The following is a 17,351-nucleotide window of genomic DNA, read 5'->3' as shown; positions in this document are numbered from 1 at the left end:
TTTCCTTTCCAAAGAAGATCAGAATGTGCAAAATAAGTTTAAATAAAGCAATCTACTCACATGTGCATCAATGTCAACTGAAGGATACACTGGAGGCATCGATTGGGAAGCCACATTGCTTGTAGTCTGCGAACAGGATTCAGGTGTAAGACACTCTGTGGTCTGAGAAGAACTGTTGGAACCAGTGGGCACTCTGGTACTCACAGCTGAAAAACAATATTCATATTGCTAAATTCCACTTAAAAGAGTAAGGTTATTTGTACACAGAAAAACACAAAAACAGAAATTTCCATAGCAGTAATATATAGTAATAGTAAAATCACAAGCTTTGGAATCAGACAGACCTACATTTAAATATTAGTTCCAACACTGACTTTCTGATCTTGGGCAAGTAATTTAACTTCTCTGAGCTTCAATTTTCCCTATATGTAGAATGGGGATAATAATGGTACTTGCCTTGGAAGGTTATTGGAAAGACCACATGAGGCAATGCAGATAAAATACTTAACATAGCACCTGATATTTAGTGCACATACATCAAATAGTAGCTTTTTACATTGCCAACAGGGAGGAAAAAAATTTCCAAAAATAAAAGTAAATAAAAGGAATTTTAGATTTTATTTTGTAAAAAAGTCAATTAGATAAAGATATCCTGTGTACAATTCAAAAAAAGGGGCCTGGGCGCAGTGGCCCACGCCTGTAATCCCAGCACTTTGGGAGGCCGAGGCGGGTGGATCACCTGAGGTCAGGAGTTTCAGACCAGCCTGGCCGACATGGTGAAACCCCATCTCTACTAAAAAAACAGAAAGTTAGCCAGGTGTGGTGGTACATGCCTGTAATCCCAGCTACTTGAGAGGCTGAGGCAAGAGAATTGCTTGAACCCAGGAGGTGGAGGCTGCAGTGAGCTAAGATCATGCCACTGCACTCCAGCCTGGGTGACAGAACTAGACTCCATCTAAAAAAAAGGTGGGGGAGGGGGAGGGAGACAAGTTCAAGTATTTCTCACATAAATAGCAGGCAGTATGTGTTTTCTAAATTCAATATTTATTTTGAAACTTTGTTAAAAAATCAGTATCTGAAAGTCCAACTATTTTTAAAATGAACATTGAAGTTCTATTTGAGATCTCAAAATGTGGTTCGAAAACTGAGTTAAGTCCGGGAGCGATGGCTCACGCCTATAATGCTGGCACTTTGGGAGGCTGAGATGGGCAGATCACCTCAGGTCGGGAGGGTTGGGAGTTCAGGACCAGCCTGGCTAACACGGCAAAACCCCGTCTCTACTAAAAACACAAAGTTAGCTGGGCGTGGTGGAACGCGCCTGTAATCCCAGCTACTTGGGAGGCTGAGCCAGGAGAATCACTTTAACCTGGGAGGCGGAGGTTGCAGTGAGCCAGGATCGCACCACTGCACTCCAGCCTGGGCAACAGAGTGAGACTCCATCTCAAAAAAAAAAAAAAAAAGAAAGAAAGAAAACTGAGTTAAAAGAAATTATGTATTTTATATCTCTGAAAATTTCTTGTTTCATAAGAGATGGAGTTTGACCACGGGGGGAAACAGGACCTATCTCAGGGATGTTGTGAGTAGTCTAAGAGATATTGTATATAAAGCATTTAACACAGTGTTTTTAGCAAATGGTGGGTGCTCAATAGATGTAACTATCAGATATTTTATAGGATTGTCAATACTATTATTTATTGTATTGAAAAATAAAAACATTATTCACTCAAGAAAGGAAAAACTAAGAAAAAAACATATAATCAGTAATAATATACAAAAAAATCAACAAAGCATCAGTGATGGCAATAACCTTACATTTGCACCCAGATTAAAAGTCAGTCAAAAACACGTAGGACTTAAAGAAAAATGTAAGCATTTTAAGTGTTGGAAAATATTTTCTGTCTAGAATTTTTGATATGACTAGATCCCATTCAAAGATACTATTCACAAGTGTGAATGACTCAGTTTAGTAGATTACTAGTTTAAATAAGTGAGTAAAGTTTAAGATGCCCAGATATATTTCTACATGAGCTACCCAGCTCATCCCCACCAACATATATAACCATCTTGGCAATACAAATTTCTCCAGCTTCTGTCATCACATAAATAACATAATTTAACTATTTAGTTACAAATAGGAATAATTATTACATATGTTTGTTTCACCTATAAGAATATGCAAAATGGAAACAAAGCCTTAAACTTTTTTGTCATTTTTTTCTGGAAGAAGTGGCCAAGAAAAAATAATAGTAATAATGAAAAATTGTTGTCATTCAATGAGTTAAAAGCAGATACTATTTTGTTACACCTCCTCGAAATAGCTGATATGTTTGGAAAACTGCTTGAAAAAACAAGACACTGAAGATTAATATGTTACAGAACCTTTCTAACAGTAAGACTTCAATAGTGGTCCCAAAATTATTAACATATACTTTAGTAAAGAACTACTTTTCTATCAGTATTTTATGTTATCTCAACTCTCTTTTTTTTATTATGAAAAACAGGTATATAAAATTTTTTTGAATAGTTGATTAGAGTGCTATGCCAGAATGTGATAAGAAACTTCTTCACAGAGTTGGCTTTTAAAAAGTACTTTTGTGCATTTAACAGCTTTGTTAACAAAAATGTGTTGTTGTAATAATTACTATACATTTTTGTACTACATTATCCTAGAAGCATTTTTTCACTCATGTAATAATGACAGTCAGAAACATTCCATAGCAAGCGCCTTTAACAGGACTAATTACAAATGAAAAGTTCTAAAACTAGAAAGTAGCAAGAGATTTAAAAAGTGCATGTGGAATAAAGGTTGTATTAAGAGAAAATTACACCAAGACTATGACATTTTCATAAATTCTAAAATATTTCCTACCTCTGAATGAAATATCTCTGAAAGTGACCAAGACAGACTGCTACCACAAATGTCTATATATAATTCAAATTAAACTTATATGGTATGCTTTTTTTTTTTTTTTTTAAAGAGATAGGGTTTCTATGTGTTGCTCAGGCTGGTCTTGAACTCTTGGCCTCACGCAATCCTCCCACCTTAGCCTCCCAAGTAGCTAGGATTACAGGCGCAGAGTCACTGTGTCTGACAATTTATCCACTATTTTAAAATGAGGTGAGGTGAGAGAAGAAGTAAGTACAATATGTTACTTGACTTTTTACGAAGTTGAAGAAAGTTTTGTAGGCAATATGGAAGATAATAAATCTTATTATTAAAAAATCTCACTGATACTAGGTGTACATGAAATATGTTGTGAGTTTTTTTTGAGATGAAGTCTCGCTCTGTCACCCAGGCTGGAGTGCAGTGGCACGATCTCAGCTCACTGCAACCTCTGCCTCCTGGGTTCAAGGATTCTTCTGCCTCAGCCTCCCGAGTAGCTGGGATTAAAGGCACGTGCCACCATGCCCAGCTAATTTTTTTGTATTTTTAGTAGAGATGAGGTTTCACTGTGTTAGCCAGAATGGTCTCGATCTCCTAATCTCATGATCTGCTCGCCTTGGCTTCCCAAAGTGCTGGTTAGATTAAAGGTGTGAGCCACAGTGCCCGGCTGTTGTGAGTTTTTAAGAAATTTAATTGCTGTAATCTGTTTTATGTATTGGTAACTTTATTAAATAGTTCTATGTAAATAAAAACCTATGGTTGGCGTGGTGGCTCACGCCTGTAATCCCAGCATTTTGGGAGGCCAAGGCGGGCAGATCACGAGGTCAGGAGTTCGAGATCAGCCCGGCCAACATAGTGAAACCCCGTCTCTACTAAAAATACAAAAAAATTAGCCAGGCGTGGTGGTGGGTGCCTGTAATCCCAGCTACTTGGGAGGCTGAGGCAAGGGGAATCACTTGAACCTGGGAAGTGGAGGTTGCAGTGAGCTGAGATGCGTGACAGTGTGAGACTCCGTCTCAAAAAAAAAAAAAAAAAACTATAAATAAAATATTAAAGTCAATTAGAAAAAATTATTTAAAGATTTTATTGCAAATCTCCTTAAGAGGATTTGTTAATTACTTTTTAATTCTTAAACCTATATTCACTACTACAGAGTTATTTAAAGATACTTTAAAATTACAATTTAAGAGCCTGTTAAGATGCCAATGATAGTAACAACATAGTAAAAAGTCAAAAACTGTATTAAAACTTACATGTACATCAAATCTTAATATAAAAATAAGGGAAATGATTAATAGAATTTCGAAGTCTAAGGAAATAACAATACTTAAAGATAAATCAGAACTTTAAGTTGACACATACGCATGCATATTACATCTAAGGTTCTTAAACTTGGCTGAACTGAGTTTGAATCTTGGTACTTACTAGCAACTTAATTTCTCTAAGCTTTAGTTTTCCTTTCTTTTTTGAGACAGAGTCTCGCTCTGTTGCCCCATGCTGGAGTGCAGTGGTGTGATCTTGGCTGACTGCAACCTCTGCCTCTTGGGTTCAAGTGATTCTCCTGCCTCAGCCCCCCAAGTAGCTGGGATTACAGGCATGCACCACCACGCCCGGCTAATTTTTGTATTTTAGTAGAGATGGGTTTGACCATGTTGGCCAGGCTGGTCTCAAACTCCTGATTTCAAGTGATCCGCCGCCCGCCTCTGCCTGCCAAAGTGCTGGGATTACAGGTGTGAGCCACCGCTCCTGGCCAGCTTCAGTTTTTCAACAGAAAAATAGAGGTGGGAAAAGGACTTATTTAAAGTATTATTATAATTAGCCCATGAGATAAAGTATATTTAGCATTTATCATAGAAGTTGGTGCGTGGTAAATGCTCAATAAATGTAAATAAATCAATATTAGTTGATTTTTAACCAATCTTCTTTCTACAATAGAATTGAAAATTTTGGCCAGGCGCGGTGGCTCATGCCCGTAAAACCAACACTTTGAGAGGCCGATGCAAGTGGATCACTTGAGGTCAGGAGTTTGAGAGAAGCCTGGCCAACATGGTAAAACCCCGTCTCTACTGAAAATACAAAAATTAGCTGGGTGTGGTGGCAGGTGCCTGTAATCCCAGTTACTCGGAAGGCTGAGGCAGGAGAATCACTTGAACCCGGAAGGCGGAAGTTGCAGTGAGCTGAGATCAAGCCACTGCACTCCAGCCTGGATGACTGAGTGAGACTCTATCTCAAAAAAAAAAAAAAAAAAAAAAAGAAAATTTTAGTACGTATTTCTAGAACTGCTCAAAGGTAAAAGCTATTTTGAATTTCTTTAAGTTACTTTATATTCCTAGACATTTGAACTTTGAGAATCACTTGCTATTATGGTAACTGCTAAAAACCCAATGCTCACTTTCAGAAGGACTTGAGGAACCATGTTCCTAATCAATAATTTATATAGTCTGTTTGGAACTACATCATGTATGACTCGTATCAAACAACACATTAAAGGGCTAAGTTAATCAGCTAATCAAGTTGCAACATTAATAAATTATATAAACAACTTATTATCACAACAAATATTTTGAAAGAATAGCAATAAGGAAATAATACTCCTATACTTAAAAAGTAAAATGTATTGTTATCATACATCTAAAATTCTTCTAAAGTGAAATTTACTTCTAAAGTAAAATTCTAAAGTAGAATTTTAAGATGTACAGTATTCTCTCCTTTACTAATATGAGTGGTAAGAACTAGAGTTAAGTAAAATTAATTATATATTTGTCCTACTCTATAATCTTACCAATATGTTAATATGTTTTACAATTGCAGCATTAGGTATTAACCTAATTCACCCTTGCCTTATTTATTTTACCTTCAACTAAGAAAATTAAGACAAACTTTGACTTAGGAAAATATAATATTTAAATTTAAGACAGGTACATCATCTTGAATAAAGAAAATATAATTACTGCCATATAGTTCAAAACACATAACCTTCATAAAAACGGAAATTTTTACATGAAGATAATTTTTGTACTTGTTGGCTGATTTAAAATGTAAAACTTATTAATAAAAGAATATTGTACAATGTGGTAGGTATTAATGTTTAACACAAATTAAATTTTGTTTATATTAATATTATATATAATTAAAAGATAATTTCTAAGCCAATTTTCTGTTTCATGCAAACTTTGTAAAAGACTAATTTAACAACTACTTCAGTGAAATAAAATTTGATGTTCCTTAACACAAGTTCCTTTTAGAGCTGTTTCTACATTCTTTAAAAAAAAAAAAAAGTTCTAACATAACTGATCAGTAACACAGATTTCATAACTACAAACTGTGCACTTAATTAGGAACATTATAATGCTAGTTACAGAACACTACATCTTAAAAATGTTATTCCCAGTTCACCAGTTTCATCATTAATATTCGTAATCATACTTCACATTCTAAAATCTGTTTTTATCCAGATTATAAATTAGAATTCCAAATGAACTACAAGAATTTATTCACAATTTATAACAACTTTCAATGCTAATAACACAAAGTTAATTTGTGTCTACCAACTGAAGATATAAAAACCCAAATTAAAGAACAAAGAGCCTAACTCCTTAAAATATTTCCCAGAATTTTAATTTTCTTTAAGAAAACTAAGACATTCCTCCTCTGCACAATGATACCTATTACATATCAGAGGAGCCTCAAAGGCAGTATCACAATTCTATAACCATTGGAAGTCAAACACATGCCCAATAAAATTCCTGATTTCAATAATCTTATTCCACATTTAAAAAGATTCAGTAAAGATCAGGAAGACTAAAGGCTCACAGAAGAAGAAAGGAAACTGAGATAGCATAATTGGGATGGGAGAAGGGGAGGAGAATATGACAAGAGGCAACAGACAACAGTAAGGAAAAAAATGTTGCAATCAAGAGACAGAGGACTGGCCTGCCTTTGAATATCACTCCAGCTACATCTTAGTTCTTGGTCTTCATCCACTGTCAACAGCCATTCTGGCTGCATTTCTGAACTGGGCTCTCATGGAGGTGATACATTCACCAGCCATCTTTAGGAAGGTAAATGATTAATTGCACTGTTTTCCCACTGCTGCAAGGACAATGAAAGGGAAAGTAAACTTGTGCACCTCATTTCATATCTAGTTGTAATTTTCCACACAACAATAAACAGAAACATATACTTCAAGGTTATCAGGCCTTTTTTTCTGTGTGTGTGTGTGTGTGTGTGTGTGTGTGTGTGTGTGTGGTGTGGTTGTGTGCTTTCATTAAGAAAGTTAATGCAAAAATCCCAATCTTAAAATCATCAAGTGACAATAATTTTAATGCACCTTATCTTCTAACCACAAATATTATAATATGGAATACTTAGTTTTCTCTGAACATCCCATTTAACTGGAAATAAGTAAGTTGATCTAATAAAATTATAAATTAAAAAAGCTGTGTGATTTAAAATTTCCAGACATGAAAATCAACAGCAGGAAAATTTTAAGTATAATCTTATATGAATACTTCTAAAGCCTACAAAGAAATTCTACTTTGAGATCTCCTACCCAAGTCACAGCACATGGTGGTTTTGATACCAAAGGTTTAAAATAAAGGATTGTGGCAACTTTATTTCTTTGCCTTTGCAATATGACAAAAAAGAAGAGGGGGAAACACACTTTTGTGTGTTAGTGCTATTGAGCTTAGTTAATTCACTTCCAAAAGACTTCAAGAAATGCGTAATTTTACAAAGATAGTTCTAAAATGAAAAAGTACAAAGTCTACGTTTTTGGAGGGGTATATAAAGAAGTTGAGCACACAGATTAAAGAAAAATTATTACAGATATATTTCTTAACCCACCTGCTATCAGGTCATCAAGAGTGTCGGTAAGCGTCTGAGCTGGAGTTGCAACCATTAGTCCATCTGGTTCTTGAACTAACAGCCCCTGATCATGTCCAGTAATAGCAATCTGAGGCTGTCCTACAATCTGCTGATTACCTGATACTTTCTGAAGTTCAAGAGAATTTGTCCCATTAGAACCTAAGTCACTGGAAAAGTTACACTGTGGAGATGATAAAGGCTGGACTGGGACAAAATCGATCTGTTCTGCCGATGGTGGAGACTGTTGCTCATCATCAACATCATTATCTTTAAATAAGATTGTGTCAACCTGAGGTAACTCTGAAAAGTGATCCTCTGGGAGACTACCATCTCCTTCCCCTTCTGGGAAGACTCCTCTATGAGAGCACTGCTGGTGTAGAGACACTGTGTCTTTCTGACCTTTGGTTTCCAAGTATTCTTTGGTAAATTGCTGCTGTGTTTTCATCTGCAACTGCCTTTCCACTTTCTGCAGTTCTTTCAATATTTTCTTCTTCTTCTGGACTTGCTCTTCTCTGTTCTTTTTAAGTTCTTCTATCTTATCTTTGTTCAGAGGTTCACCTTGAATTAACTCCAGTGACTTAAGCTGTGCTTTTTCAATAGCACTAATTCTTTGTCCCAGTTCATTCAGCTTGCCTTCAGTCTCCTCTACTATGCACTCCAAAGGCTGGTATGGGTGAAAAGATGGCAGTAGGTCCTGATCTGCTACCTGGAGGGAACTGGACTTCTGCTTGGATGTACCTAAGCACATGAAAAATGTTTGAAAGAGTGCCATGCTAAAAAAAAAAAAAAAAAAAAAAAAAAAAAAAAAAAAGAAACCAGCCTCCCCTCCCACACACACGGACCTCCCTCCCAAAACCCTTATAACTAATGTTATAGAATGAATGTTCAGAGTCACACCAGTGTTAGGCAGGTTAAAGCCTATACTCATCTATTTCACGCAGCACAAACTAGGATGTTGCTAATTCAAAAACTGTGAAGTTTTAAAAATCTACTCTTTAGGATAGGAGGATTTTGGAAATTAAGTCAGGGGCAGGGAAAAGGAAAACGAAGAGGCGAGAATCTCAGAATTCTGCTGATTAGATTGGACTTTTTAAAGAATACCACATCTAAAGCAGTATCAAAATAGCACTGAAAATACCAGAAATGTTAACTGCCCATTTAGAACAATCATTCTTTTAGCAATATTAACTCTGCAAGCAATGCAGAGTTAATGCAAAAGACCAAAACTTACAGATCAAAGTAGGGGATAGTGTTTTTCAGTCAAAATATTTTTCTTCTTATATTGAAATACAATGTGAAATCAGTTTTTTCAAGACATGTCTAAAATTCTCCATTAAATATACCTTTAACACATCTGTACTGCAACACTGTTAAACTTACTATGCAAAGGACAACTTGCATTTAAATGAACACTTCAAGTAAATTCTGTCTATGAGAGAAACAATAAATGATCCTAGGAGAAAATCAGACTTCCCATTTAGGGTTACTCATACTGACAGTATATGTTAACAAACAATGGCAATGTATATTATTTTAAGGTTTTAAATTACACTTAAGTTCCTTCCTTCATAACAAATCAGCTGAAGAATAATTATCAATATTAATAATCCTAAAATCTGGACATGAAATGAAGGACATAAATTTTTTGACGTACAATACCTACTCTGAGGCAAATCTAAGGCTTAATCTTGTTTAGAAGAAGTAGGACTAGGCCAGGCACAGTGGCTCACGCCTGTAATCCTAGCACTTTGAGAGGCAGTGGCAGGCGGATCATGAGGTCAGGAGATCGAGACCATCCTGGCTAAGATGGTGAAACCCTGTCTCTACTAAAAATACAAAAAATCAGCCAGGCATGGTGGCGGGTGCCTGTAGTCCCAGTTACTCAGGAGGCTGAGGCAGGAGAATGGCGTGAACCCGGGAGGCGGAGCCTGCAGTGAGCCAAGATTACGCCACTGCACTCCAGCCTAAGCGACAGAGCGAGACTCCATCTCAAAAAAAAATAAAATAAAATAAAGTAGGACTACTCAGTAACAAAAAGGAACAAACTACTGATTCATGCTACAACATGAGTGATCCTCAAAAACATTATACAAAGTGAAAGAAGCTAGACACAAAAGACCACACATTGTGTAATTCCACTCATATCAAATCTACAGAGACAAGGCAAATCTATAGAGACAGGGACAGTAGTAGCTGCCTGAAGTTATAACAGTGAAAATGAGGATCAGTTGCAAACAGGCATAAGAGATCTTTTTGGGGAGATGGAAATGGTCTAAAACTAGATAGTGATGATGGTTACACAACTCAGTAAATTTACTAACATTCATTGCATTGTACATTTAAAACAAGGGAACTTTATGGTATGTAAATTAAACAATAAAACTGTTTGAAAAAAGCTGGGAAAAAAGTTATCTATTATTTTGAATTGCAGTCAACATATATGAATAACATAGGTAATTTGGGAATTTTTAAAATAAAATCATCCATTGTATTAAAAATGATTCTCAAGTCCAAAGGAAAAAAGGTCATTTAGAGACATAAAATGTTCTGAATTTCAAAGGGGTGACAAAACTACTGAAGAAAAAAAAATTAGAGATTCATCTACTTTTTTGCTAGAATAGAGACCTCAAAACTGCAGGTAGCTCAAACATATGCAACGTGTCATTACTAAAAAAGTCTAAGTTTTCCCCTACATACTGTCTCTAATAAGGTAAGATGACCACAATTTCAATATCACTGCAATCACTTTCAGAGGCTTAGTTATTCCTTAAATTGCAAAGTACACTGTCTATATTCAATTTATATATATATAATTTTAAGAGATGGGGTCTTGCTATGTTGCTCAGCCTGGTCTTGAACTCCTGGCCTAAAGTAATTCTCCAGCCTCAGACTTGCTGAATTTATATTTCTATCTGAGCAAAATGATAGAAAAAGACTTTATTCTTTCAGAGCAAAAGCCATTAGATTTATTTTATTTTTGTTATTATTTTCCTAAGACCATATAGGAGTCCCTGTTTTTGATTTACAGTATTTGTTTAAAGTGCCTAATGACAATCAACAAGAAAAGGAAGGTAAATGGTCACAAATAGCAATGTACAAATCCACAACAATAACAAGGAAATATTCAGTCATGTAATAAATTCAATGACATCACTCGAGTACATTTAGAAGTTCTACAAAGACTGAATGGTCCATGGTCCTTTAAACATCCATTAGTTTCAAAACACCCTTGTATAGCTACTAAGCAATTTGTATTTAAGATTCAGGAAAACTAGGTAAGAGTTCAACATCAACCAGACTGGTTAGTAATTATGTTATGACCCCATTGGACATTCACAGATTTAAAATCTTTATACTTAGTATAATCCAAAATAAGAGTAGAATTTTGAGGACAGTAACAGATAGGAATGGCCCTGTCTATCTTGTTAACAAATAATATGCAAGAAGTGTGGAACACAAGATTACTAAGAGTAACTTATGAATAGACAAACTATAAGCCCAGAACGTATGTAGCATTAAAAATGGATGACGGCAAAAATGATGCATAAAAAGTGGTTCATCTCAAAATAGCCATGGAGTTAGTGGAATTGCCTAAAGACACATCAAAGCACTAACACAAGCTCTAACATCAAGAATAAAACAGATTGGTGAAAAACAGATAATGTCACCTAATTAGTCCTAGAAAGTAAAGCAACATCTATACTTTCTGGGTAGAGATTATGACAAGTATTCTTTTAGCAACAAAATTTTCAACAGGTAGTAAGTAGTATTATAAGATACCAGAAAATAAAAGGGTTCTATCTCCTTCAAACAGCTTCCAGTGTCAGATACAAAGAAATCTATTCATTGGTATCAGTGAATGATATCATAAAGTACTATTTAGAAATATAGGTGACCGGGTACGGTGGCTCACAACTGTAATCCCAGCACTTTGGGAGGCCGAGAAGGGTGGATCCCCTGAGGTCAGGAGTTCTAGACCAGCCTGACCAACACGGAGAAACCCCGTCTCTTCTAAAAATGTAAAATTAGCTAGCCTGGTGTGGTGGTGCATGCTTGTAATCCCAGCTACTCAGGAGGCTGAAGCAAGAGAATCGCTTGAACCCAGGAGGCAGAAGTTGCAGCGAGCTGAGATTGTGCCAATGCACTCCAGCCTGGGCAACAAGAGCAAAACTCCGTCTCAAAGAAAGAAATATAGGTAAAGTCGCCATTTCATCTTTTTGGTTTGGTTTCTATCCTATTCCTTTGCCTCTCACTTTCCCTCTATTAACAAAACTAGAAAAAATCTGCAGTAGAAGCCATGATCTAGTGACAGCTTAAACATGGCCTTTATTTTTTTTATTGGCAGTGAAGGAATGAGGTGGACATATATTTGCCAAATATTTAGTTTTTTATTGGATTGAGCTTAATCCTATCAATCATTTTTGTGTCTAAAATAACTAGTGCATTGTACAATGGAAAAATAATGGCCAGTGGGAAAAAAAACATGATATACAGAAGGATCATATTTCCTTACTTGGTTTTGTCTATAAAACTTAAACCTTGCTCTGTAATTCCCTTGCTTACATCATCACACAGCACCCTACTAGAATGATTTTTAAACAGCATTCCCAACTGGATCTCAAATAGAAAATCAGGTTGAAAAAGTATAACTAAAAATAACACAGTGCATCAAATGTAGTAGAGTGTTTATTATCCACTGGAATTTCTGTTTTGATAAACAGATGTATGATGTGTCCTGGGCTTCAATATAAAATGTTTCTTATTGTGGTCATAGTCAAAAATGAAAGCCACTAACCTAGAATTGACTTATTTTTCCTTTACGTCTAAATATTCATCTCAAAATTTCCCAAACAGGACACATTATACATTTTAACATAGCAATCACTTAACCAAGGGTGTCCAAACAAACATCTGTGTTACATGTTAACAGATTAATTCAATCTTCTTCCTATTACTATAAGCAGTTACATGTTAAAAGATATTATCAAATTTGGGCATGTGTAAATCCATATAAGAATGATTATGTAATGGAAAGTGACTAAAGAATATTAGCAGTAAAGTTTCCAGAGGAATACTCAATACCATTTACTGTATATACAATTTTTCTATATAATTTTAATGATTTGATATAAAAATGTGAGAACTTTTCATGTCACTTACTCCAAAAAGCAACTCTAACATATAAAAGCAGCATGCCAATTTAATTCTTACTTTACATTTACACTTCTGTTTTCAATCTCATTCCCACCATTCTAGAATGCTACTTCTTGATTACTTTTTAAAAACATCTCTTTAATCACAATGTCTTTCTTAAAAATGCTTAAGAATTGTCTTCTGCCTTCAAAATAATCTATATTCTTAGCCTCGCACTCATTAATTTATTCAATAAGTACTTAAACATCTAATACAAGCAAGGCATAGTAGACCATATAAAGATAAGCAACATAAACCCTGCCCTTAAGGAGCTTACAGTCTAAGTGGGGAGATGATGTTCCAAAGAAATTCTTATATAGATCCATAAAGGGACTATACAAATATTTTCATCAAAGCATTGTTAGTGGGGGTGAGAAAATAGAGGCTATTCAGGATATTTGTCACTGGGAGAAATGACAGGTAAAACATGGAGTATATACAGGGTGTGAAGCACTATGCTATAGGTAGAAACAATCTAGAGATAGGTGGATAAATCTTAAAAACAGTATTGAGTAAACAAAGGAAAAACAAAATGAGATCTGTAGCAGAATACTATTTATGTAAATTAAAAATACAAGGTAATTGCCGGGTGTGGTGACTCACACCTGTAATCCTAGCACTTTGGGAGGCCAAGGTGGGCAGATCGCTTGAGCTCAGGACTTCAAGACCAGCCTGGGCAACATGGCAAAACCCTGTCTACCAAAATACAAAAAATTAGCCAAGTGTAGTGGCAGGGCACCTGTAGTCCCCGCTACCTGCAGGGCTGAGGCAGGAGGATTGCTTGAACCTCGGAGGTTGGGGCTGCAGTGAGCTGAGACTGTGCCACTGTACTCCAGCCTGGGTGACAAAGTGAGACCCTGTCTCAAAACAAAACAAAACAAACAAACAAACAAACAAAAATATATATATACACACACACACACACATATATACAGACACATATAAAAAATATTTTATAAGAATTTACAAGAACAAAAGAATATACACATCAAATATTGAAATGATTATGTATGGGGGAAGCAGGGGAATGGAAAGAGAAATAAAAGGGAATAAGTGAAACGAGAGAAATTATGGTGATAAAGCACCAGAAATTGAGTATGATTAACTCAACCCTCTACACTTGAGGTCCCAAGGGGAGGGGAGCAAGCAAAAGTGACAAGAACTGGAAGGAAGATCCAATGTTAGTACTCTAGAATTTCAGAGAAAAGGAAATTACTCCTCAGGAGGGCTTGAGGTATACACAAAAGATGTGTTTTGTTTATCCTGACATAATTTTAAATGCTTTGCAGCAGATTAATTCTAAGTTACACAACTTGCAAAAGATCAAAATGAATCTTCTCTTAAAACTTCTGTAGAACCAGCTATAACAACAAGGCAACGGATTTACATTACTTATGTATCCTTTCCCATCTGAATATTTGTAACTGCAGGTAATAAAGTTAAATAACGCTAGAAAACTGAGAATGTCACTCACAGTTTCATATTTTGTTTATGGACGTGATTCTGAGGCCTCTGTTAGATGCCACCTAGAATCCTGAATCCTTGAAAACCAACAACAGACAAGTGAGATCAAGTTGCCTAAATCAGGAGGATATGAATCAAGATGGACGGAGCCTGTACAACTGGTACACATGGGGCATTAAGAAAATAATATCTGAGTAGAACATATATCAAACACCTGGGTAAGATTTATGGGCATTAATACATTTTTAAAAGGATGAGGATATGAATAATAAAAAGATTTACTGAAAACAGACAGGAATAAAATGTTATAAGAACCTGAAAAGATGATTGCTGGAAGAGGAAAAGAAGAGAGTCCTAGAGAATAAGAACCCTTTGTCCATCCCTAATCACATACACGACACAGAAATAATATATGGACTTAGAGGAAACAAAAACAAAAGGGTCAAACAGCAATTTCATCACTCAAGGGAGCTTTTCCAGAGACATAAAAGAGAAGCTTTGAGAAGAAAAAGGAGCTTTAAGTATAAAAAAAAGTTAAGTCTTTATTTAAGATAGGTTTTCCTATCCTGGTAATTCAGTGTGTTCTTTTCCATAATTAAATGATTTTTCCTAATTCATAGCAACATAATATTCTATGATATGCATGATTTATACTAACATGACATTTTAACACAATGCATTATCGCAGTTTGATCCCACACAAATAACTGTTAGATTGCCAATGCCATTTGGTTGATAGCAGTAGCAAGTGCCCAAGTGATCTAAATACAAATGTTAATTAGGGATAACCCTGATAATTTAGTAAAATGAAAGATTCCTTAGAAAGGTAGTTCATGTTTATACTATTTAGTAAGTAATAAAACATCAAAATGCAGAAAATAACTAAATAATCCAAGATATTTCAGTAAGCAAAAATATGGTTACTCACTAGAGTATAAACTTAAAAAATCATTACCTAAACATCTCAGATTACTTACATATTAAACCTAAATTTAAAATGTTTTTATTTCCTCTTGGCATACACTCTATCTAGCTTATTTCTTGATTGTTTTGTGGATCTGTGTTACTTATTTATTTATTTTTTTTTTTGAGGCTATCGCCTAGGCTGGAGTGCAGTGGTACAATCATAGCTCACTGCTGCCTGGAGCTCCTGGGTGCAAGCGATCTTTCTGCCTTAGCTTCCTGAGTAGCTGGGACTACAGGCACAGGCAACCATGCCTGGCTAATTTTTAAATTTTTTTTAATAGAGACAAGTTCTCCTATGCTGGGCAGGCTGATCGATCATTCTGCCTCGGCCTCCCAAAGCACTGGGATTACAGATATGAGCCACGGCAGATAGCCTAATTTTTTTCTTTTTCTGGTTTTTTTTTTTTTTTTTTTTTGGAGACAAGGTCTCGCTCTGTGGCCCAGACTGGGGTGCAATGGCACACTCATGACTCACTGCAGCCTCGGTCTCCCAGGCTCAAGTGATCCTCCCATTACAGTCTCCCTAGCAGCAGGGACTATGGGCTTGTGCCACCACTCCTAGCTAACTTTTGTATTTTTTTGTAGAGACAGGGTTTCGCCATGTTGCCCAGGCTGGTCTCGAACTCCTGGGCTCAAGCAATCTGCCCACCTGGCCTGCCAAAGTGCGGGGATTATGGGTGTGAGCCCCTGCGCCTGGCCCTAATTTTTTTCTGAGAGTCTCACTCCATCACCCTGGCTGGAGTGCAGTGGCAAGATCTCAGCTCATTGCAACCTCTGCTTCCCGGGTTCAAGTGATTCTCATGCCTCAGCCTCCCTAGTAGCTGGAATTACAGGTGCACACTACCACACCCGGCTAATTTTTGTATTTTTAGTAGAGATGGGATTTTGCCATGTTGGCCAGGCTGGTCTCAAACTCCTGTACTCAAGTGATTGACTTGCTTAAGCCTCCCAAAGTGTTGGGATTACAAGCGTGAGCCACCACACGGGGCCTATATTTTTTTAAATGATTTTTTTTTTTTTGAGACGGAGTTTTGCTCTTGTTGCCCAGGCTGGAATGCAATGGCCTGAACTCAGCTCACTGCAACTTCCACCTCCTGGCTTCAAGCGATTCTCCTGCCTCAGCCTCCCAACTAGCTAGGATTACAGGCACATGCCAACACGCCTGGCTAATTTTTTGTATTTTTCGTAGAGATGGGGTTTCATCATGTTGGCCAGGCTGGTCTTGAACTCCTGACCTCAAGTGATCCACCGGCCTCAGCCTCTCAAAGTGCTGGGATTACAGGCATGAGCCACCATGCCCGGCCAATGATTCTTATTTAGTACTGAGCTTCCAAAGCCAAAGTTACTGCAGTCCTCTATAAGGTTTAGCCAAATAAACACCCCCCCCTCAAAAAAAAAAACAAAAACAGAGACATTTAGCTTTAAATATTTTACTAAAGGTTAAATATCAGCTGATTATGATACTTATGGATGCATGTTTAATTTGCTTTTTAATTGTTAAGATTAAAAACAGCAGGAAAATTTTGAATAGCTAGGTGTTCCATGAAAAACTGCCAGAATTAGCTTAAATCAGAGAGACTACAGATATTTCATCTCTGAAATTAATAGTTTAGCCCTGGTGAAGGCCCCCAATACTTTAAATTACTAAAATTGGCATAATTTGAAAGAAGTTTCTGTTTGCTGCTATAAGAGTCAACCCAAACCAACTTTTCTTAAATCAGTGTTACAGATATTAATATACACTTACATGCCTCATTGTGATTTCAATATCTAGGGCTTGATTATCATACACTAAATGAACTATGTTCATAAGTTTGTTTTTATAGTTTTAAACATCCTACATATTAACTATTTTCTTTATTTCAGAAAACTCAGATATTACAACTATACATAATTATGAAGTGAAGGTACATTTATACATGAAGGTACTTTTCATTTACAAATATAAAGACAGCAGAAATATATCAGAGCTCATAAA

The 17,351-nt window shown here is 36.1% G+C and overlaps 1 protein-coding gene across 15 annotated transcripts in view; it reads right to left on the bottom strand.

Annotated features, from left to right (window-relative positions):
- The window catches only part of ANKHD1 (ankyrin repeat and KH domain containing 1), a 140,987-nt gene that overhangs the window by 39,176 nt on the left and 84,460 nt on the right, over window positions 1-17,351 (bottom strand). For 13 of the 15 annotated variants that reach the window (XM_058439909.1, XM_032158077.2, XM_032158087.1 and 10 more), the window contains 2 exons: window positions 7,730-8,488; window positions 61-206 (listed from right to left, as the gene is read on the bottom strand). In XM_058439909.1, the coding sequence (XP_058295892.1) occupies window positions 61-206; window positions 7,730-8,488 (905 nt within the window). The remainder of the gene's footprint in view (window positions 1-60; window positions 207-7,729; window positions 8,489-17,351) is intronic. The other 2 variants (XM_032158089.2, XM_032158090.2) reach the window with 1 other exon arrangement.

The sequence above is a fragment of the Hylobates moloch genome, unplaced genomic scaffold, assembly GCF_009828535.3.
Source record: "Hylobates moloch isolate HMO894 unplaced genomic scaffold, HMol_V3 SCAFFOLD_6, whole genome shotgun sequence".
NCBI lineage: Eukaryota > Metazoa > Chordata > Mammalia > Primates > Hylobatidae > Hylobates > Hylobates moloch.
The sequence above is the reverse complement of the archived record's forward strand: the minus strand, read 5'-3'. Positions and strand labels throughout refer to the sequence as shown.